At 41.6% G+C, this 23,136-nt stretch overlaps 1 protein-coding gene across 1 annotated transcript in view; it reads left to right on the top strand.

Moving 5' to 3' along the window:
• Positions 1-22,169, top strand: part of LOC122660453 (U11/U12 small nuclear ribonucleoprotein 35 kDa protein) — a 60,331-nt gene extending 38,162 nt beyond the window's left edge. Inside the window, exons 5-8 of the mRNA XM_043855759.1 lie at positions 19,553-19,643; positions 19,725-19,800; positions 21,609-21,687; positions 21,901-22,169. Coding sequence (XP_043711694.1) covers positions 19,553-19,643; positions 19,725-19,800; positions 21,609-21,687; positions 21,901-22,032 — 378 coding nt within the window. The 3' untranslated portion in view covers positions 22,033-22,169. The remainder of the gene's footprint in view (positions 1-19,552; positions 19,644-19,724; positions 19,801-21,608; positions 21,688-21,900) is intronic.
• Positions 22,170-23,136: the final 967 nt, after the last annotated feature.

The following is a 23,136-nucleotide window of genomic DNA, read 5'->3' as shown; positions in this document are numbered from 1 at the left end:
ACAAGAAGTAAGTATATAATCCCCATCCCCAAACCCTTGTGATTCTAATCCTCTAAATCAAACCCTAACATCCCTCCATCTCCAAACATCAATCCCATAACCTAAAACCTGCCCAGCCTGAATCCACCATCAGAAATAGCCCAAACTTGGACCGAAGCTCCCTCTCACTGTTAGGGTAACTTGATCCAAGCCCCTGCCTACAATACCCATTATAAACCCTAGATCCCTACATTATCCTCCTTTCAAAAACCCTAAACCCTAAACCTAATTTACCATCTACTTAAGTTTACACATCTAACTCCATTGGAACATCTCAGGACCTTCACTGGAAGGTTCCCCTACATCATCTTACCATAACCTATCCATCAAACTCTAGACCTCTCTAAACCCTACCCTAATTTCACTATTTACCTAATTCTGCCCTAGCCGATTCCATTAAACCTTAGCAGATCCTGGTTCTGGTTTCAGTTGGCTTTATCCCACCTAGGATTACATTACTCAGTTTTGTATCTCATTCACAGTTTCTGTTATGCAGGTTTAAAGTAGGCATTTCAAGCGTATCTTAACTGTATCGGCCCTGTATCGTATCATAGCGATACCCACCGATACCGAAACGTATTGGCCGATACGATATGATACTTACCAATACTTAAACCCTGCTTGTGGTGCTCTGTAGGCTGGTGCTGGGTTGTTGCTTAGCTCCTTTCTTGAAAACATTGATAGGCAGGCTGCCACCAATTATCTTTGAATGCTTTTGTGTTGTCATCTCTTGATTCATCTATTTTCTTTTCTGTTGGGTAGATTGGTGTAGACTCACTTCCTTGCCTCTTTCCCTCTTTCTTTTCTTTTCTTTTTACCCTTTTGTGGCTCGTTTAGGCTAATTGGTTCTATTACTTTACCACTTGTGGAATAATGAAATGACTTATTTGGTTTCCGAGGACTATTTTGTTTTTTTTTGGATACAACGATAATTCCCCTCCTGCCCAAAACCCAATCCTCCATATGAAGCAGGATCCGATGCCTGGTTTCTGCCCTCAACAGCTGGATACCTTGCTACCAAGCCAAGGGTGGTACCTCAATTATGAAGGATTACCATTTGTTTCTCCCTTGTAAACATCGTGCTTTTCAGGATCTATCAGTTCCTGCATTGTGTACCCCAAAATATAAAATCAGTTCCTGCAATCAAACTTGTGAATAAATTTACAGTGCTGCTGGAATATGAAGCAAGTTTTAGCATATAGATTACTGGTCAGGGGTAGGCCAGGATTTTCAACAGGGGTGATAGCCAATGAAAATTGTAAATTTGTCAATAACAAAAGAGTTGGCCTGTGTTTGTTCTCAGTTATTTGGTCTTGGAAAAAAAAAACTGACCTACTGGAAGGTTATTATCTATTGCTTTGGTATATTAAACCAACAGGTGAGTTGCTCAAATATTATGATCGGACCACCATAACGATTCTGTTTGTAATGGGATATATCACAACTGCCATTTCTTGGGCAAGAGATGCTAGCTCCATCGCTTACTGGGAGGTTATTATCTATTGCTTTGGTATATTAAACCAACCGGTGAGTTGCTCAAATATTATGATCGGACCGCTATAACCATTCTCTTTGTAATGGGATATATCACAACTGCCATTTCTTGGGCAAGAGATGCTAGTTCCATCACTTACTGCCCTTTGAGAACATATCCATTACTTAGCAGGGAGATTGGCTACGTGGAGATGAGGGGTAACATGATTGATTTATGAAGAGAGACTGAGATCACTTAATGAGAGACATACAAAAGGAGTTGGGAGGAGTGTAGCCACAATATTTCCCCTTTTTCAAATTCCATGAAGTTTCATTTGTGGTAGGTTCTAAAGTGAGAGAGAGAGAGTGAGAGGAGGTGATGCAATTTCTGTAATGATTTGGAACCTGGCCCAACTTATTTTGACAAGGTACATCCCATAAAATAATTATGGAATGTTCCTCATTGCAACTTACTGATGTGGATCAAGAGAGGTTCCAGCACAAGTATTCACGCCAGAACAGGTCCAAATCCTAGTTTAATGGGTTAAATAAATATCCCAATGGGTTATATGGGCCATGGGCTTAGTATTTTTTTATGTTTTCTATTGTAATGGACCTATTTTGAAAGCTCATATATGAGGGATAAGTGGCCCATACGAATTTAACTAGTTAATAATTGTATGTAGTCCTCTAAAGTTGTGAAGTCTTGGGTATATCAATAGGTTCTTGGGGATGTCAATAGGTTAGTTTCATTGTTAGTCGTGAAAGACCTTGAAAATGTAAAGTTCATTAAATATCTTGAAAAGAGTCCCAATAAATCCTCGGAAATATACAGGACATTAAGTTTAGGAGAAAGTTATGAGGGTGTGAAACCTTCCCAACCTCTCAATAAAAGGGCTGCTTGTAAGCATTCTGAAAAAAGTTAAAAATTTAAATGAAACTGAGTTTATACAATTCTTCTGTGAGAAACAGAGCTGCAATGAGATTCTGTTCCTTGTGAGAGGCTAGTTTGGTTGGTGAGATTCTAGACTAGGCTTGGGGTGAGACTTTTTGAGTCATATTAAAGTATGCTAGCATGTGGTCTTAAAAGTTGCTTGGGGGTGCAAACCCTCTGTGGCCCTCTACTCTTGAACTTTGGGTTATGGTTGTTAGCTGTGGACTGTGTTGGGTGCCTTGCCTCACCCTCAAGAGGTGCAAACTGCCTTGTATAGGGGCAACAAGTCGGTTCTCCAGTGTTGTCATTCGATCATTCATATATATATTTTTTAATTTGAAGTAAACTGTTGTAACATCTCAACAATCCTATTGTAAGGCTCAGGAGGTTGTCCCGGAGTCCTTGAACTGTCCTCTACCATAGGTCTTATACCACTTAATGTAGTTCTGATTTAAGGGCTAAAACAGTACTAAAAACATAATCGAACAAAGAGATAAAATTCCAGCAATAAGAAAAAACATATAAGAAAAATCAAACCATCAGATCAGGCTGAAAGCCTGGTCGGGTTCTCCTCTTAACTGGTATAAACCTTGTTGAAAGTTCCAGAAAGATCCAAGTGCTGGGTTTGAAGATATGACTAATTCCTAGTGGCACTAGATAGGGACAAATTTATCAAACTTAACAAAGAACAAATAAAGAACAATGGCACCTGGGCTTCCCATCGCAAGGTGTTGACTGGATTCACACCAATCAAATCTTGATTCGCACAAGGAAGAGCTCTCCACACAAAGGAGCAGAAACAAAGTTTTTTCAGCAACAAAATCCTAGGTAAATGACCCCCACACCTCTAATTTATAAAGGCCATAAAAAGCAATGCCTGAATCTTCCTATTACAACTCACCATTCCTTTTTAAAGTCTTAGTAGTGTATGCAGTCTTTAAAAAGGTTGTGAACCAATCTTAAAATAGTTAAAGACAATGAAAAAAATATCTAACTTAAACTGAACCAAATAAACCACCGGTTCAACCAAGACTGACTTAAACAACTTAAGACATAAAACAAATTGGCTAAAAACAAAATGGACCTGAGCCTTAAAATAGGCTGGGCCACCCTAAGTAAATCAAAAGTCGACCTCGAACCAGGAAAAACCAGCAAGAGATCAATTGCAGCCAGGATCAACACAATAAGGATGAACAAATTGAATAACTGAAACTTTTATTGCATTTTTTTTCCTGTTTACATATGAAAGAACATAAAAAAAAAGGGATAAGAAGAAGAAGGGGGGATAGGGATAGGAGGAGGTAGGCTATCTCATCCTTGGGTCTCTCACCCACAGCTATCTCAGCTGTTGAACACAAGTCTTCTCAGACCAAACACTTGCAAGCAAGCAATAGAAATTCCATTAATCAAGTCTGAATTTAAGTACAATTGATGGGGCCTATTTATAGCTTGGCCTAAGCGTCACAAAATATAAAGTCTCAAAAATAGAAACCAAACGAAAATAGAAACTAAATCTAACTAAAATGAAACAAAGGGCTGAAATAGAAACTTAAGAAAATACAGACTTCTAAATAAAAGCTAAGCCTACTTTCTAAATTTGAAATTAGAAACTAGTACTAACTTGCTAAAACTAAATTTAGAAACTATCTAATCTCCTATTACATTCAAACTGGAAAATAGAAACAAGGTAAACTAACATAGCTAAACAAAAATAGGAACAAAGTTGTCCATAAGTGCCCCCAAATCACTGTTCACGCGAACAGTAACTCGGGTACTGTTCATGTGAACAGTAACTTGTTTTTTTTTTTTTAAAAGTTTGTCTTGGTCTCTTATCTTCTTCATGCTTCTCTTGGGGCTGGGTCTGCCTTAGGTGATGCTCCATCGAACCAACAAAAACTTGCCACATAATCAGATCAGGCTGATTCTCACAGCAGTCGAATCCCACAATCTTGCTGGGCTGGTTTTGGGGCTTGTTCCTGCGGGTACATATGGACTTGTGATCTACATCACTAAGTTTGGGCTTTCTTGGACCTTCTGCATTGATATTTCTTCAGTGTGGCATCAACCTCGTAAAACCATCGGGCTCAAAACCTAACTCTTGGATTAAAATTTTTAGCCAGAGTAGTTCATAAACTCCATGAGCCATGGCCCTAAATTCTGCTTCAGCACTTGATCTGGCAACCACAAACTGTTTCTTGCTCCTATGCATTAAGTTTCCACTTACAAAGGTGCAATACTTTGATGTCAATCTTCTATCAGTAACCAATATAGCCCTATCTTCGTCTTTATATGTCCCCAATTTTAAGTGGCTGTTTTCGGTGAACAACAACCCTTCACCTAGACGTGATTTCAGATACTTGAGAATGCGGTACACTCCTTCCATCTTGGAGCATGTGGGATCGGTATGCAATCCAAGAGGGGGTAAATTGGGTGTTGCAGAATGATATGCCAAAATAAGAACTTGTTACCCAAATCAACCTATGAATGCAATTGTTGTAACAAAACTACTAATGCACAATTGGGAGACAGGGCGAAAGATACAAAGGATGACCCAATAGGATTTAGAATGGTTCGGCACTTGTCTTACATCCACTACCAAGTGATACTGACACACTTGGACTTTTCATTAATGATAGATTTCAAAATGGCATTGATCAAGACTTCTCACAAATATTTTCCCGGGATCACAATAAACCCTTACATTTAGTTTTTCACATGGCTCGCTACAAACCGTCGGTTGTTTTCCCGGCTCACACTCAAACCTTACAACAATGGAAACACCCTATCTCCAACTACAATTCTCATTGAAGAATGTTTGAGTATTTCCACTCAAGTTACAAAGCCTCAGAGACTTTTTCCTCCATGTCCCGTCCCTTAAGCTCTCTTCTCCTCTGCCGGCTCCTCCGGCAGGTCTGATTTCCCGTCTATTTCTCTCGCATTCCTCTCTGCTGCCCCTCCGTTGGATGGAATGCCATCACCTCTACCTTCCCCTTCCCCTGCCGGCCCTTCTTCTCCTTCTCTTCTGGCCCCCTGGAATTCTTTGTTTGGTGCTGGCTCTGCTTCTCAATCTGATGGGCTTCCACTTCATTTTGTCCCCCCCACCCTGGTTAGTTCTTCAAAGGTGGCCTTTTGCCCTACTGATTACCTGGAGTCTGAAGCTCAACTTTGGGAAAATTGCCTTGTGGGGAATTTCCTTGGCTCTCGACCACCTTTCCACCTGGTCAAGCAGTCTCTCTCCAAGCAATGGTGACCTCAGGGAATGCTGGACACGTTCTTGTTGGACAATGGTTTTTTCATCTTCAAATTCTCCTCTTCACCGGATAAGATTCGTGCCCTTGAAGGCGGCCCGTGGCTGGTGGGGAAGAAACCAGTCTTCTTGCGTCAATGGCATTGTCAGCTTCAACTCCGGCGTTTGGACCTTTCCTCCATTCCTCTATGGGTCGCCCTCCTAGGGTTACCTCTTTACTATTGGTGCTCCGATGGACTTAGTACCCTTAACTCTGTTCTTGGGAAGCCTTTATTTTTTGATGTGAGAACCATGCGTAAGGATCGGCTGGCATATGTGAGGTTATGTATTGAAGTCTCAGCGCATGAAGCTCTGCCTTCCTTCATCAAGGTGAATGAAGGAGATGCTTACTCCTTCAAGCAAGAGGTGCACTACGACTGGAAACCACTGCAATGCTTGGTGTGGTGTGTAAAGTTTTCGGCCACAACTCCCACCTTTGTTCCTCTGGCCAAGTCGGACGAAGCCTTAATTTTTCCAGATGCTTCTGCTGCTGCTCCTTGCCGTGATGCTGTTCCAACTGTCCATCGCAAGCCTCCTACTCGATCTCCTCGTGGCAGAACAAGAACCAGACTCTGGCACCGGAAGCAGCGTTGGTCGGAGAAAAGCTTTGCGGCTACCTCTCAGGTCCTGTCGCAATCAATTCTGCCACCCTCGAATGATGGGCAGAATCGTTTCAATCTTTTGTCGCCTGCTGAAGACTCTGAGATTTTCTCTTGCCCCGAAAAGCTCCAATTTGAGGTTTCCCCTAGAAGCAGATCGCATATGTCTGAAAACCCCTCTGTGGATGTTTCCATTCTGAGCTCTGAAAGACTCGACGCTGCTTCCAACACTTTGGCGCTGGCGACTTCTCAGTCGAACCCCTCTTTGTCCTCTGAAGGTTGCGATTTTGACTCTTCTCAGCTTTTGCCTGCAAGAGAACCTTTTAACCCCTTGGTTTGTCCTGCCCTTGTTGACGCTATTTTGGTGGGCCCCTCTTCTTTTGGCACTACTACCTCTCTAGGTATTTGTGCTTCTTCTGTGGCATTGGACTCTTTTGCACCTGGGTTGCTTTCTCTCCCCCCCACTTCTAATTCCCCTTTACCTGTTCCGTGTTCTGGGTCGGGTGACTTACCGACCAAAAACCATTCCCTTGACCTGATGGTGAACCTTTCTCTTAATCCGACTGAGAACCCTTCTCCTTCGCCCGTTTCTCTTCTGTCTTCAACCCCCCGGGTAGCTCGCAAGGTTCCCCTCGGTCCTTCCTCCTCGTCTGTTACCCCTCTTGGTAGTTCTTACCATCGTCGTCATCATAGTGTTACCAGATCCAAGTCTATCCTGGCTCATCTAGATGAGTCTTTGCTGCCGCTTCTCCCCCTTCCCCAATGATTCACAGCCTCATCTGGAATACTTGAGGTCTGAATTCTGCCTCGAAGCACGCTGCTGTTCGCTCCCGCCTTCGCTCCTCTCGTTCCAGCTTTTGTTGTCTTTTGGAAACTCACATTAAAGAGCAAAATTCTTCTAAAATCCAAAGCTCCATCGCCCCTGGCTGGTTCCTCCTCTCCAATTACTCTCACCATCCAAACGGCCGCATCTGGATCCTGTGGGATCCAAAATGATCTCCATTACCTCTTTATCATCTTCTTCCCAATTCTTGCGTCTTTCTATCTCTGATTGCCTGGGTCATTTTTCTTGCTTTTTCTCTGTGGTTTATGCCTCTAATTGTCCTTCTCAGAGGACCTCCTTATGGGCTGACCTCTCCTCCATTGCAAACCTTGTTGGTTCTCAGCCTTGGGGATTGGGAGGTGACTTTAATGTCATCAGGTACTGTTCTGAAAAACAGGGGTGGTGGATAACTTGGACATGGAAGTTGTGGCTGCTTTCAATGATTGCATTGAGGGCATCGGTGTTAATGATCTTAGATGGTCGGGATTCCCTTTTACCTGGAGCAACAAAAGAGTAGGGTCTAATCGCATTGCCTGTAAACTTGACCGAGTGTTGGTTAATGAAGAGTGGTTAGCTACCTTCTCTTCATCCCATGCCACCTTTGACAACCCTGATATCTCAGATCACTCCCCCATCTCCCTTTCCATCCATCCTTTCACCTCATTTGGCCTTAAACCTTTCAAGTACTTCGACATGTGGTCTTCTCATCACACCTTTCTGCCCCTTATCAAAGAAGCTTGAGATCAGTCAGTTTATGCTTTCTCCATCCCTCTCATTGCTTTCTCAAGGAAGCTCAAAGTGTCAAAGCTGCTCTTAAAGATTCGAACCTCAAAACTTTTGGCAATATTTCTCTTCAAGTTGTGGATTGTAAAGACAACTTGCCTCCATTCAGACTCGGCTTCAGTCAGACCTTCTAAATGGCCAACTAGTTGAAGAAGAGAAAGATAAAACCTTGGAGCTCTCCTCCCTCCTTGCTCGTGAAGAAAGTTTTCTCAAGCAAAAATCCAGAATCAAATGGTTGAACTTGGGAGATTCAAATACAACCTATTTTGATCGCTCTGTGAAAGCTAGAGTAAATGCAAACTCCATTACTTAGCTCTCTCACCCAGATAGCTCCATGGCCAATACTGTGAAGGATATTAAAAACATGGTAGTGCAGCATTTTGAAGGCATCTTCTGTGGTCCTCAAGGGGAATCTGTTCCTTTGCCGAGCCCTCTGCTCAATAAGTTCATTGCTCCTGAACACGGTTTAATATTTCTCGATATCTCGGTATCTCGGGCCTACCGAGATATCCGAGATACGCGAAATATGACTGAAATATTGCATTTTTTCTGCAATATTTCGGGGGTCCATCTCGGAGGGTATTTGGCCATATCTAGGCCTGAAACTTTATGGACAGCCTTATTTAAGCTTAATAAACACATTTAAACCATAAAATTTGCAAAAATATGAATTCAAATTGGTGTTTTGGGTTTGCACCCTTGATTGACATACGGTCGCCGACCCTAATGTATAAATAGTTAAATACATATAGAGTCATAGATTAGGCAGTTAATATTTAATAATAGTATTTAACTTCATCACATATCAAGTTAAAGCCAATACATATTGATGAGTACCATGATTCTCATAAACTCCATAATATTCAATAACTCAAAACTCAATAGCTCAAATGCTTAAAGCCTTAAAGGTAATACACTAAGTGTCAAAGTCACAAGACTCGCAAGTCACAACTCACAAGTTCATAGATCAATGAAATCACAACTTAAGTTACAAATTACAAGTGCTAAACTACTAATAGTAGTTGCTGTGCCTCCCTGGATCAATCCCACTCATGCCTCGCTGGAGTCGACGTCCATTGCTCTTTGTTTGAAGGACATATGTGGACCACGGTACAGAATCGGAGAAGAAACGAGTGTAGTCATCCACAAGTGTCACGTAAATGGAATCATCAACATACTGTAGGTAACCTATCCTAGGATATAAGCTAGGGTTACCAATCGATCCAATCAGTGAAGAAGATGATCCTGTGATATGATGTTGGCGCCGGTCCAAGAGGCGATGGCATTGGCTGCATGTATGGCTGGTGAGGTTGGTAGCTAGGTCTGCTTAGGGTATGCAAAGATGTTATCTACAAAAGATGATCCAAGTATGTCCCTGGGATGGGGCTGTAGTCATAGTCCCCTACCCACTAAACGCCCATATGATGATGATTCATATCCATATCCACCGTAAGGATGTGATGCACCATAATCCGATGCCAATGGAGTGGTGTGTGCGTCAAAAGATGGGGCACGCCAATGTCCAGTCGGTCCTCCCTCCCTATCACCCATACTCAAACCACCAACAGAGCTAGATAGGTTATCAATGTCCATGTGATCAGGTTGCAACTGTGTTTGTCGACCCCTACGCTTCTTGTTGTATGTATGTAGGGGGCCTCTTGAGGGTGGGGGTGCGGGGGTACGTGCTCCGTGGTCCGTATCTTGTGTGGCATGATCAAACTGTGTCTCTCCAGTGAATCGGAGTGGCTCTACAGGTGCTGTATCCTGGGCCTCCTGGCCTACCACATAACGCTCTCGCATGCCGTCAAATTCTTCACCAGCATCACCACCACCAACATCACCACCACCACCATCACCACCACCAGCATCACCATCACCACTACCAGCATCACCATCATCACCATCATCATCATTTGAGGACTTAGACCAGTCTTCATCATCAACAACATTGCTACCAGTGGGCTGGAATGGTATGGGTGAGGCTTCCCTTGCATGTATCTGACCCTCGTCAGCCATATACTCGTCCACATCAGCACCAATCTCAGAAGCTATCATGGGGTCGGGCCTACCTCCCTCCTCATCCAACATTGGCTCACCTCTATCCCTCACCCAATCCACAATAGGGTCCTCATCGTCTGAGTCAACTTGAAAGATGTCAGCTAGATCAATGGTGTCCCTCATGTCCCATATGTATGTGTTGCAGTTTCAGCCTCAAGTTGTAGTGCACATACATCATGTCAGATAAACGTTGAGACCCCAATCTGTTGCGCCTCTTGGAGTGGATGAGTGCAAAGGTACTCCAGTTCCTCTCACAACCAAAAATTAGTAAACATAATATACATGTTATGCATTTCAAAACATATAGAAATAACTTTCATATTTTTTCATTATTTTTTAAACTTAAAACTCATATTTTTCCTTATTTATTTCTGTTTTTTTAATTTTTTATATATTTTTCTTAATTTTCGAAAATTAAAATAATTATTTAAGAGTAGAAAAATAAATCCGACACTGTGAAGCCGTAGATCGGCCATTGGTGTCTAAATATATTTAATTCATTACCATCTAAGTCATATTACCCCTAATTATTTCCTATTTTAGTTGTAGGAAAATGAATTTTTAAAACCAGAAAAAAAAAAAAATAATACATATGGGAAAAAAATTTCGACACCGTGAGGCTGTAGATCGGGCTCCAGTGTCTAACATATATTAATATCATCAACATCCAACAACATTTGTACAAAGTATTTTAAAAAAAAATAGTTTTAGAGAAATAGAATTTACCTTAAATAATGAAAATAGGCTTGGATGATGAGCTTAGATGACCCTCTGACGTCTTCCCAGCGATAAGGAGCTTCAACAATGCTTGGATGAGGCTTGGAAGGGAGGAAGAAGATCAAAAAATGAGGAAGAAGAGAGAAAAATAGAGTTTCAGCAGCTCTCGGTCGAAATATCGACCAAGAGCTGCGAAATATGGTATAAAATGGCCCCTCACGTGACACTATTTGTCACTTTTTCAATATCTCGCTATATATCGTGAGATCCACGAATTATCGTCGATATCTCACGATATATCGACGAAATATTGTATTTTTTGGTTTCGGATTGGTTTCGTATCTCGGACATGTCGAGATATATGAAATTTGGCGATATATCGCCGAAATTTCGCGAGATTTTAAACCATGCTCCTGAATACTTTGATTCCTTGAGCTCCATTCCCAAAGAAGATGAAATTGTTGCAGCTATACATTCTCTTAAGGTGAATGGTGCTCCAGGGCCAGATGGCTTTAGTATGGGTTTCTTCTTAGCTACTTGGGACATCATCAAAGGATCTTATCATTGCCATTGAGAGCTTCTTCTTCAACCCAAGTCAGATCAAAGGTGTAAATCACACTTTCCTTTGCCTCATCCCGAAAAAAGGAGCTTCTGCTATGAATGACTTCAGGTCCATTGCCCTCTGCAACCTTCTATATAAGTTCATTGCCAAGATTCTGGCTCGAAGACTTAAGAACGTGGTAGACCTTATTGTCAGCAACAACCAATTGGCCTTCATTCCGCATAGGAATATTTTTGACAATATTCTCCTTTGCAGTGATATTGTCAGAGGTTTTGATAGGAAAAATCATGCCCCAGTTATTCTCCTCAAGATTGACATCCACAAGGCGTTTGATTCATTGAGATGGGATTTTATTGCTCAAGTTATGACTAAGGTGGGGTTTCCTTTGGTATTTGTCAACTGGATTAGCTCTTGCATCTCTTCTCCAAAGTTCTCAGTCTTGGTCAATGGTAGTCTGGCAAGTTATTTTGGAGCTACTGTGGGGATTCGTCAAGGCTGCCCTCTTTCCCCTTATTTGTTCACTTTGGCAATGGAAGTCCTCTCTAGAAAAATCCAAATTAGTACTGATCAGCTGCACATCTCTCCTATGCCTAAGTGTAAAGCTCTCAAGCTTACTCACTTATCTTTTACTGATGACTTGATGATCTTCTCAAAGGCTTCGATTGCCTTGCTTGAAGCTATTATGTCCTGTCTCCAGCACTTCCATGAGCTTTCAGGCCATCGCATCAACCCCTCTAAGTCTTTGCTTTTCTTTGCTGGGGTTTCAAAGTTGGACAAAATTGCATTCCTTGACAAGTCTGGCTTTCTTGAGGGGCAGCTGCCTGTCAAGTATTTGGGTCACCCTTTGATTCCTGCAAGGCTCTTTGCTCACCATTGCACCCCAATATTGGACCTCATGCGGAAAAGACTTCAACTGTGGAAGGGCAAGCTCCTCTCCTATGCAGGCAGGTTGGTTCTTATCAAATCAGTCTTGGAGGCATCTTACATTTACTGGTCTGGCATTTATGGTTTGCCTCAATCAACTCTCAGGTCTTGAATCCCTTTTAGCCTCTTTCCTTTGGAAGGGCAATGAATCCTCTAGATTCCTTCATCCTCTTAGTTGGGCTGCAGTGTGTCTTCCCAAGAAGGAAGGTGGTTTAGGCATCAGAAGAATCAAAGATGTGAACTTTGCTGGTATCATCAAGCTTATCTGGAAGATTGTCTCTAAGAAGCAAATCATCTGGGTTGATTGGATATATTCAGGTCTTCTCCGGCATGACTCTATTTGGACTGCCTCAGTCTTATCTGATGCCTCTTGGGTTTGGCGCAAAATTCTTGCTAACCGGCACCTAGTTCTTCAGGCTATTCGTACTCATATTAGTGATGGCATCTCCTCCTACCTTTGGTTGGACCATTGGCATCCAAAAGGGATTTTACTTCACTTGGTCACCCCGAGGGCTATTTATGCTTCTGGCCTCCATATGCTCTCCTTGGTTGCTGATATCCTGGATCACACTGGTTGGGCCCCTCCTCACTCCTAGAAGGCCTGTGTCTAGAGGTGATTATGTTACTTGGTCGTCTTTCAACTGTAGCTCCTTCTCCTCCAAAGCAGCTTGGAATCTCATTTGATCAAATGGCTCTGTGGTTCCTTGGAGGAAGCTTCTTTGGTTCAAGCATCACATTCCTCGGCACTGCTTCACAGCTTGGAGAGTCTTCACCAATTGCCTCCCAACCCAGGATTTTCTTCGTAGTCGTCAGATCTCTGTTCCTTCTGCTTGCTGCCTCTGTTGGAATAATGTTGAAGACCTGAATCACCTATTCTTTGATTGCCCTACGTCAGCTGCCATTTGGAAGGGCATTCTCATCAAATGCTGGCCTGCCCAAAGAAGAATTTTGCCTTTCTCTAGAGAGTGGATCTGGATTGATATGACATATGCTGGTTCCTCTATTTGTGACTCAGTTGGGAAGATGGCTTTTTGTGCAGCCCTTAATCATATTTGGATGGAGCGCAATATTAGGAAATGGACCTCCAATTCTCGATCTTACCGGATGATTTGGGATTCCATTTCTTTTGAAGTTAAAGCAAAGTTATTGCTTGCTTCCCCCTCCTTTTGTTCAGACTCCCCAAGGAACAGGCTCATTGTTGATTCCTGGGGTCTCTCTAATGTATCTTTTGTTGCTCCAGCCCCTTAGCCTTAGCTTTGGCTGGCTGTTTTTATTTTTCTCTCTTTCTTTCCCCCTTTGGGGCTCTCTGTATTTTTCCTTCTTTGGTAATGAAATTTTCACCCAAAAAAAAAAGTTACAAAGCCTCTCTAAGGCAAGATATACAATTAAAGGCACAAATCTAAAACCTCTAGAAGGTAGAATAAGCAAGTTAAAGTGCTACTCTGTGATTCTCAAAAACCTTTTAAACCAAGACTAAAATATGTGCAAAGTGTGTGCAAGTCTTGTAAAAGGATGTCCCAAAATTCCTTATAGGCCAAGCAAACCTTTCATCCCAGATTCTGTTTAGCCTTTCAGGAAGGGTCCATTATTGTCCTGAAATTACAATTCTGCCCCTGTTCCTCAAATCTTTCTAAACAGATCCTGGTTAAGTGTGGTTCCAGCCTGTACGGTTCTTTAGATGCCATTTGGGACTGTTGACCCCACCAAAAGTTAGCTTTGACCTCTGCATTATTGGGGGCCTAGTCTGGAACCAAGTGATCAGATCATGGATTGGAGGCCGGAGCAAGAGCATAGAGTGGGACTAAAGCTGCTGGAAGTATGGTATGGGAGCAAACTTTCTAGCATGACAATCATGTGTGTGTGTGTGTTTGGGGGGGGGGGGGATGATGATCAAAATCATCTTAATTTTTTTTTTTAAAGACTGGATGTTATTTTATTGTCAAACAATTTGTTTATCAGTTACCTGTTAGCATATTCTTTTGAAACCTCTCATGTACTTGTACAAAATTAGGGATGTGAGAAACTGGCATTCATGGAGGGGAAAGGGAGATTATTTTCTCATGTAAATCAAGGAAAAAGTAAGTATTTTCTAAATATTTTAAAGAGATGCTTAGTGCATGTTTGGTTAAGCTTCTAGGCAGATTATTTTCTTATGTAAATCAAGGAAAAATTAAGTATTTACTAAATATTTTAAAGAGATGCTTAGTGCATGTTTGGTTAAGCTTCTAGGCAGCTTCTGGGATTTAAAAAGATGTGGCCAATCAGAATGACATTTGGAATCTTTATCACATAAGCCTGAATAGCTGCACAGATTGGGCTTCTGATGCAGATCAAGGAGTCTATAGTGCATGAAATACTGTTCATGTAAACAGTACCACTGTTCACGTGAACAGTTTTGTGAGCCCATTTGTCAATTGTTTAGGACATTTAAAGCCCTATATTCTGTTTAGAATAAGCCCATATTCTCCCCCATAACATGGCCTATGATCTGCAGTTTCTTGGTAGATTGTGTAGGCCTCATATTGTTGTTTGCGTGGCGAATAATCAGCGGTGATTTTCCAGATTTATCCTGGAGTCAAGATGCTATTGCATGGGAATGATTTAAGAAGCTATCTGTGGGCCCATGGACAGCTTGTAAAGAGAAGAACTTGAGGAGAATATATGTCAAGATCTGGTGGGTCCCATTCCAGCCTTGCGTCTTGGGTATATTCTGGAATGGATGGCCATAGTGTGGAGGATTTTTAGGGGTAGGTTTCTGCCTTTGCATGGAGAGGGATATTAGAAGATTTTACAGTTAGCACATGGGTCCACCTGGACAGCTGGCATAGAATATTGGCTGCTGAGATTTTTGTTACTATTTTGTTACTTTCTATTTCATTGTGATAGCTAGCTAGTTAGATAGTTTCTATCTTCGGTTTTAGAAAGTAGGATTTAGGAGTTCTATTTTATTTGGGTTTCTAATTTGTAAGGGGGGAGGAATCCAGTCACGATTTGGGCAGTCCATTGAAGTCCACACATAGCAAGTACTAGAGAAGAGAAGTGTTTCAAGTAAATTTGTGGGCATAATTAAAGATATGTATGATGGTGCGGTGACAAGTGTAAGAACTGTGGGGGGCCAAGGTAGTGAATTACCAAGTACAATTGGGTTACATCAAGAATAAGTTTTAAGCCCTTATTTGTTTACGCTTATCATGGATGATTTAATCAAAGACATTCAAGATGAGGTTATTTGGTGTATGCTTTTTGCTAATGATATTGTTTTGGTGGATGAGACAAAAGCAGGGATTAACGCCAAGTTAGAATTATGGAGATCAACCTTGGAATCAAAAGGTTTTAAGATAAGTAAAATGAAGACGGAGTATATGGTGTGTAACTTTGGTTATAGTAGGACGGATAATGAGGTGGTGAAAATTGATCAGAGGGAGATTCCGCCAAGTGACTATTTTAGGTATCTTGGCTCAATCATAAATAACGAAGGTGATATAGAAAATGATGTTTATCAGAGAATAAAATAGATGAAGTAGAGAGGTGCGTCCGGAGTGTTGTGTATCGGTGTATTCCTTTAAAACTTAAAGGAAAATTTCATAGGACAGTCATACGACCGTCTATGATGTATGATGCGGAATGTTGGGCAGTTAAGAAGCATCATAGAGATAAAATTTGTGTAGCAGAGATGAGGATGTTGAGATAGATGAGTGGCAAAATTAGGAAGGATAAGGTAAGGAATGATCATTTAAAGCTGGTTTGGGAGTAGCTCCGATAAATGATTAGCTGAGAGAAAGTCGTTTGAGGTGGTATGGCCATGTTCAACAGAGACCTTTGGATGCTCCAGTACGGTGGAGTGATTTGATTCAGATTGAAGGAACTAAAAGAGCCAGGGGCAGACCTAAAATGACCTTAGGAGAAGTGATGAGGAAAGACATACATAGTTTAGGCCTTATATCAAGTGTGACCTCGAATAGAGCTGATTGGAAGGCAAGTATCCATGTAGCCGACCCCATTTAGTTGGGATAAGGCTGAGTCTTTGTTGTGTTGAAGCCCACACGTGTAATTCCTTTTCTCCTTGTAATTGCAAGATTATAACTAAAAGGAAGGGGCTATATTTTCAACCACCAACGATTTGAATAAAACAGAACTGAAAGCTATGCTTTGCTGAGTGAGTCAGTTGCTCTGTGAGAGTATGGTGAGAGGCCCTTCCCTATTTCCCTTCTTCCTCTATGATTTCTTTATTCCTATTTAATTGTCCTGCAATTATCAAGTACTTGCGAAGCAATCAAAGCAGTATTATTACTCCTGTGGGTGCTGTTGGTATTTTGAAGACAGTGCTGTTAGGATCCAACTGAAGCAGATCCATATTCTGTTATTTTAACCACTACGATCCTGAAATTCTGTAGGTTAGTTAGTGTTGATCCTGCTCAGCCTAGCCTTTCTTCATTAGCTTCTGGGTTTCTTGTGCTAAATGTGTGGTCAATCAAAATATAATATTTGGAATCTTTACCGCATATCCAAAAAATCCTGAGAAGCTGCCCAAAGAGGGTTATGGACTTCAAGTACTTCAACCGTTAATGATTCTAAACATTTTGGTTCTACTGGTCACATGTTTTCAAATATGAGAAGCTGGTTTTTGGAATCCCAGAATATACAGAATATACTGTTAGTTCTTTTTTTCCGGGGAGGATGGGGTGTACAGGGCTGATCCATTTTTTTGCTAAAACAGGAAATACAAGACACAAACCACAATACCAAGGTTTTTGGGTTTGGTTCAGGAATTCTTGGAGTTCAATTCGAGGGTTTTTCTACTCTAGAACCATAAAACTGTGATTTTGACTTGAAATTTTGCCTTAATTGATGGCTCTGGGCCTTGCTGATTAAGTAATGCTCAACTAAATTTTAATTGTGTGTTTTTTTCAATTTTTTATGCCGCTTATCTCCTGTTTGTTAGTTTCCTTTTTCTTTTTCAGACGCCAGAATTTTACTTATGAAAGAAATCGTATCCCTCTTGTAACAATATCAGAACCGAATACCAAACCACACACAGATTACATATAGTAGGCTCCCCTCCATATCATTATATAAGAATCAGGTTACATATAGTTTCTTAATCAAACTAGAATTCTAGGAAAGTAAATCAGTAGCCTAATCTAGAGACAACGTATTCTAATCTAATAAGGAAACAACTAAAGAGATAATTAATAAACACATAAGCAATCTAGAATACTATCGCTGGGACATATCAATAATGATCCACAATAGAGGGACTCCCCCTATCGTGGTATACAATAACATAACCAATCCCACGGTTTAACACTCCCCCTCAAGCTGGAGTATATATCAAAGGCTCGAACTTGGACCAACAAGAACAGATATTAAAGGCAGCACCAGTCTGGAATAATAATTGTAGACACCAATGAGCATGGAGAGAACTTCATTCATGTAGTAATATCAGCTCAAGCACACAAATCATCAGTAGCATCAGTAGTTAATAATCTTCGTGTCGAGCAAATCCAATCAGCACAAGCACAATAAGCAGTAGTGAACACTAACCGCAATCCACAGTATCATAACAACAACAACAACAATATCAAATGCACTTCTCAAAGAAGGCAGGTAGTAAGTAGTAATCTTCCCAACGAAAGATAAAAAAATGCACCATCCAATAGCTACATCATAAGTGGCAGGTAGTAGGTAGGGGAAGATAAAAGTGCAAAATCCAACAGTTACATCAACAGTCCTTCCCAATGAAGGCAAGTAGTAAATAGTATTAGTAACTTACTCAAACAAAGACAAATAAAGTGCAGCTCCAATAGCTACACATAAGACAGATAAAAGTGCAGTTCTAATAGCTACACATAAGCAAGGAAGGCACTCCAATCAACATGGTAACAATGATGTGACTAACAAAGATCACATAATTAAAGGTTTGATTAGTAAAGATCAGATCTACTGAAAAATAGATAGTATAGGTTACTGCGAACCAAGTAGCAGCATCAGGTTACTGGGGACCAGATGACATCAGGTTGTTATAGACCAAATAACTATGCATTGTTGCTGAAAAAGTAGGCAGTATAGGTTACTGTGAACCAAGTAGCAGCATTAGGTTGTTGAGGATACAAATAATATAAATAATAATAATAATCTTCAACTGATGAGCAGCTAACAACGCGAACAGATAAATCTTCAAGTGATGACTTGAGCAGATAAGAATAATAATCTTCAATCTCCCCTTCACAGTTTAGATATTGATACCATGTAACAATATCAGAATAGAAACCAGTAACCATAGTTATTTGCTGAGGGAGGGAGGGAGGGAGAGAGAGAGAGAATAAATCAATTCTTAAGCAATCTAGAATACTACCATTGGGACCTATCAATAATGATCCACGATAGAGGGACTCCCCCAATCCAATGGTTTAATGCTTCCCTTATATGCACCTTACCCCCTTTATTTTATCTTTTTACCATCATAAGGTTTAGCAATTTAGCTCGTGAATTGGATGATGTATAGCATCTCACTAGTGCAACTTTTTATGTGGTATTCCATAGGACAGGTGTTTCCTGCCATTTATCAGTTTATAATGGTGCATGGTTATTAAATCCATATTAAAGAATAGTACACATTGGATGCATTCTCCATTCTCCATAAGTCGACAGCAGACAAATTCTGGAAAGCATTATTCCATCTTTTGTTTCCTCTGAAACCTTTTAAATTGGGGCCTTACTATTTAGACACCAAGTCAAGGGCACCACTTTGAAGAGTTGATATTGGAAAAGTGCATAGTTGTCAAGGTGTCGCCTAGGTGACTGCCTTGTCATCTAGGTGCCTTGACAACTAGCGTTTCCTTGGTCGCCTTGCATCTAGGCCCCCACTAATACCTTGGTTCGCCTAGATGCCGTGACACGTATGGAAAAAAGGTTAATTCACTTCAGTGAGAGTATTTTTTCTAAGAGTTTGGCATCATTCCGATTTGCTGACACATGAAACTTAGAAGCCTGTCTTCCTTAGGGATTAATTGTATAAAGCTTCTGGGATCAGTGAGGGATGTTTCTCTAAATAATTGGGAATTATCAGCTTTGGTTGATTGTATAAAGCTTAATATATTTTTAGGAGAAAAGTTCTCTGTGGGGGACACAAGGGCCATGCTCAGACACAGTGGGGTGGGGGGGAGGGTTGAAGTGACCGCCCTGCCCCCGAGATGCCAGCGTACGCTCTCATTGGCTGCCGCGTATGCGTGGACTCGGTGCTCCCTCATATTTTTGATAATTGGAAAATTTCAGATTTCCTGCTGAATACTATGCTCGTAGAAAACCAGTATTATATAGTGAACCTGCTGCATTATTATCTCCTGATGTGTAGGATGCCCATCATTCGATCATTGATGGCTCTGAAATTATAGTCGACTACAACAGGCAGCAATTGATGCCAGGATGGATCCCACGAAGGTTAGGTCAGTTAAACATCCACCTTCTCAATCTTTAAATGTCCTTATGGAAATTAGTTCACTCTTGTAGTTCTTTTCCTTTTACAGGAGGCGGCCTTGGTGGTCTGAAGGAGTCTGGCCAGCTTCGTTTTGGAGGACGAGAAAGACCATTCAAAGCTCCCTTGTATGAACCCTCAGACTTTTTTTTTCCCCCATATATCCGCTCTACACTCTTCTCAAACACTCCCTTTCCCCAAAAGAGTGAAAGATCATCGACCAATTAATTCTTGGATGTCCAACCTGTGAAGTTTTGTGATTGAGGATGATATGGCCACATATTCGAGTTCAGTGAGGGGGCAGCATTCGTGTGAGCAACCATTACTAGTTTCACTTGAGGATTTATGAACTGCTTTACCCTATAATGTTCCTTCTCAATTGTTTGTACACCATTTTTCTCCATTTTTAGACCAATACATCTTTGGGTTAAATGAGGATTTTTTTTTTCAGGTGTGGGGAGGGGGGGGGGGATAAGGAATCAGAATTTGATCGGTGGTCCCTGATCCTCATTCAACACACTTCATTTTGGATCGGGTGATCTGATCCAGAGCAATCTGGATTGTCCGATCCCAGCGGTCCTGCAATTTAGCTGCCGCCACCACCACGGCTGCTGCCCTCACCCCTAATCCTTCCTCTAGACGCCTCCCTCCCCCTATGTTGGTCCCTTGAAGAAACCATAGTCCTTATTGACTCCTACCGTGAGAAATGGTGCTCCCTCTGCTGCCGCAATCTCAAGGCCCCCCACTGGCAAGAAGTTGCTGACGCCGTTGCTTGCGGCTGCTGTTTTGCCATCCCTTTGAAGACCTCTGTCCATTGCTGCCACAAGCTCAAGAAGCTTTGCCAGCGTTACTCTACAGAAAAGCAAAAAGCCCTATCAACTCTGTTACCATATGGAGTGCAATGCTGTCCATCACCATGTCATGAGGATTCAAGTCATTCAACTGCTCTGCCTCGTCTTCACCTGGTTTTCTTGTGCGGAGTGCTCTGCCGCCTGTCACCGCATCACGGAGTTCTGGTCCAAGGGCTTCGATAGGATTGTTGATGAAAACCCTAATGCAAACTTTAACCATAACCCTAGGTACTTGAATGGTTGTTTCCATTTGGGGAGGACTAAGGAGGGCAAGGACGAGACATTAAGACGAAGCAGAGTAAGTAAATCCTCGTCCCAATGTCACACCATGAGCAGGATACTCTGCCTGATGTCAGGCAAGTTCTTTGGTACAAAATCTAAGGCTGAAACTCTGACGAGGTTGACGAGCTCTAGCACGCCTGACTGAACATGCATGACAGATGAAACCCCTTTGAGCTCTGCTGCTGCTCAATACCAAACAATTGGTCATCTTCTTTAATATATAGCGACTCTACCATTTCTGAAGAAGGAGTTGCATGAAGCAAATGATAAGAATTGAGAAGTTCTGGAAACTGAGGGTAGAGGGAGACCTACAGATATCTCCATTTCCCCTCTGTGGTTCTTGAGGTTGTTGTGCTGAGGGAGGAGTTGATCAGGGGAGCTGTCGTCCATGCTCGATTCTGCAGCGGAGGAAGAGAGAGCTAGAGAGGGAGGGGGAGGGAGAGCAGGAGAGGAAGAGGCAGAGCTGGAGAAGGTGAGGGTAGAAGAGAGAGAGAGAGAGAGAGAGAGAGAGCTGGAGAGAGAGGGGGAGGGAAAGTCGAAGAGGGAGGGAGAGGGAGAGCCAGAGAGGGCAAGGGCGGAAGAGAGTTGCAGGGGGTGGGGAGAATATTTTTAAAAAATTTATTATTTTATTACTTTATTCACCAATTCTTAAGCCAATCCAAAATTTGGGATCGTTCGGCCAGAATCTGGCAATCCCTGACGATTCTGTCGCCAGGGACTGATTCTGGATACTAAAACCTTAAGGTAATTAATGCTTCACATTCAAATTAGTGTATTCCTCCGCTTGTCTTTTGTGTATGCAGGCGATCAATTCCTTTGGATGATTTGAAGAGACTTGGCATACCGCCTCCCCCAGAAGGAAGATACATGTCACGTTACCAGGTATCTTTTCTTTACTAACCATTTAACAAGATGGGGATAATTAGCGGCTTTATCAGGTGAGGGTGAAACAAATCCACCCGGTATTATATGGGTTCCAAAATGAACATGTTAAACTAGCACTCCTAACTATCTAGCCATGTGCCACTGCATCTGTTACGATAAATTTAGTTTAATCAACAGTTGTAATTTCACCTCTTCCCTTACGATTTACAGGTACCATCTCCCCCAAGAAGACCAAGGAACTCCGTGGACAGGGAGGAACGCTCACATAAGCGCCATAAACACAGTAGACATTCCCATCGACATGAGAGGGGGTCTTCCAGTAGAGATTATCTTTCTGATTGATTGTTAAAAAGCAGCCAGTTCTCTACTTGCCGTACACTGGAGACAGGGGCCAAGGTGCAATATGAACTCGAAAAGAAGGGCTTTGTGTAAATGATTCTTGCATTATCAAGGATTCTCAGTACCGATTAAGTGCTTTGATGCACATGCGTCCCACTCGAGCTGGTTGCAAGACCTAAAACTTGATTAATGACCAGATCTGCCATACTTTTGTTCAATTAGCAGTAAAATATTTCTGATAGTTACCAAATTTACCTTGAAACATTTTGTTCATTTTCTGTCAGATATGGTTTGTTGACTTGATTTTATAGCACCAATGTTCTCTGAGATGGTGATCCATTGAAAGATATGGGATGTTTACCTTTCACTATCATTGTTCCTTGTCCTGTGTTCATTTCTGCCTGGTGTGTGTATAAAAGGGTTAGCAATGTGGAACTGGGTTCACAGAAAGAATACCAATTTTCATGGCTTCTTGGTTACCTTGCATTCTTTTGTTTTCAGGGCAGATCCATTCCCTTCAAAATAAAGACTTATTAGGGCCAAAACTAGCAAGTTGACCTTGGATTAATTAGATCCTTGGGGTGCTCACATTGTGTATTCAAGTCCGAAATGTTAGTCAAATCATGAAACATCCTTTCTTTGAATAATTGGTATAGCCCAGTGTAGGGGTCAAATGAGTTCCTGTGGAGGGTTCATGAGAAGTTTTGCTGGGCAGAGAAGCCATGACTGTTACCTCACTCCCGCCATCCTATTTGAAGGCTGTATATGGTAGTCCCGGCATAAGAAATCTCATAAAAGAGAAGGGGAAGGTTTTTGTGCATGATGAGGGTCTATAGTGAACCCACCGCAACTCCATCCAACGATTGTGTGTATGATCGTGTATCGTCATGCATGACCGTTGCGTGCACTTTTGCCAAAGAGAAATGTCGGAGAAAGCTTGAGCTAAAATTGGATGATCATAGCTCCAGCCCTCTCCTTTTGATTAGAGAGAGATCCCACTCCCCAAAAATAGAAACTCCCCACCTTAAAACTAGGAACTATTAGGCTGTGTTTGGTGTGCATTTTTTGAAATGCATTCTAGGTTGATTTCGCATTCTTGAACAATTA

This window comes from Telopea speciosissima, chromosome 4 (assembly GCF_018873765.1).
Source record: "Telopea speciosissima isolate NSW1024214 ecotype Mountain lineage chromosome 4, Tspe_v1, whole genome shotgun sequence".
NCBI classification, from domain to species: Eukaryota; Viridiplantae; Streptophyta; class Magnoliopsida; order Proteales; family Proteaceae; genus Telopea; species Telopea speciosissima.
Note: the sequence above shows the minus strand (reverse complement) of the source record. Positions and strands in the feature narration are given on the sequence as shown.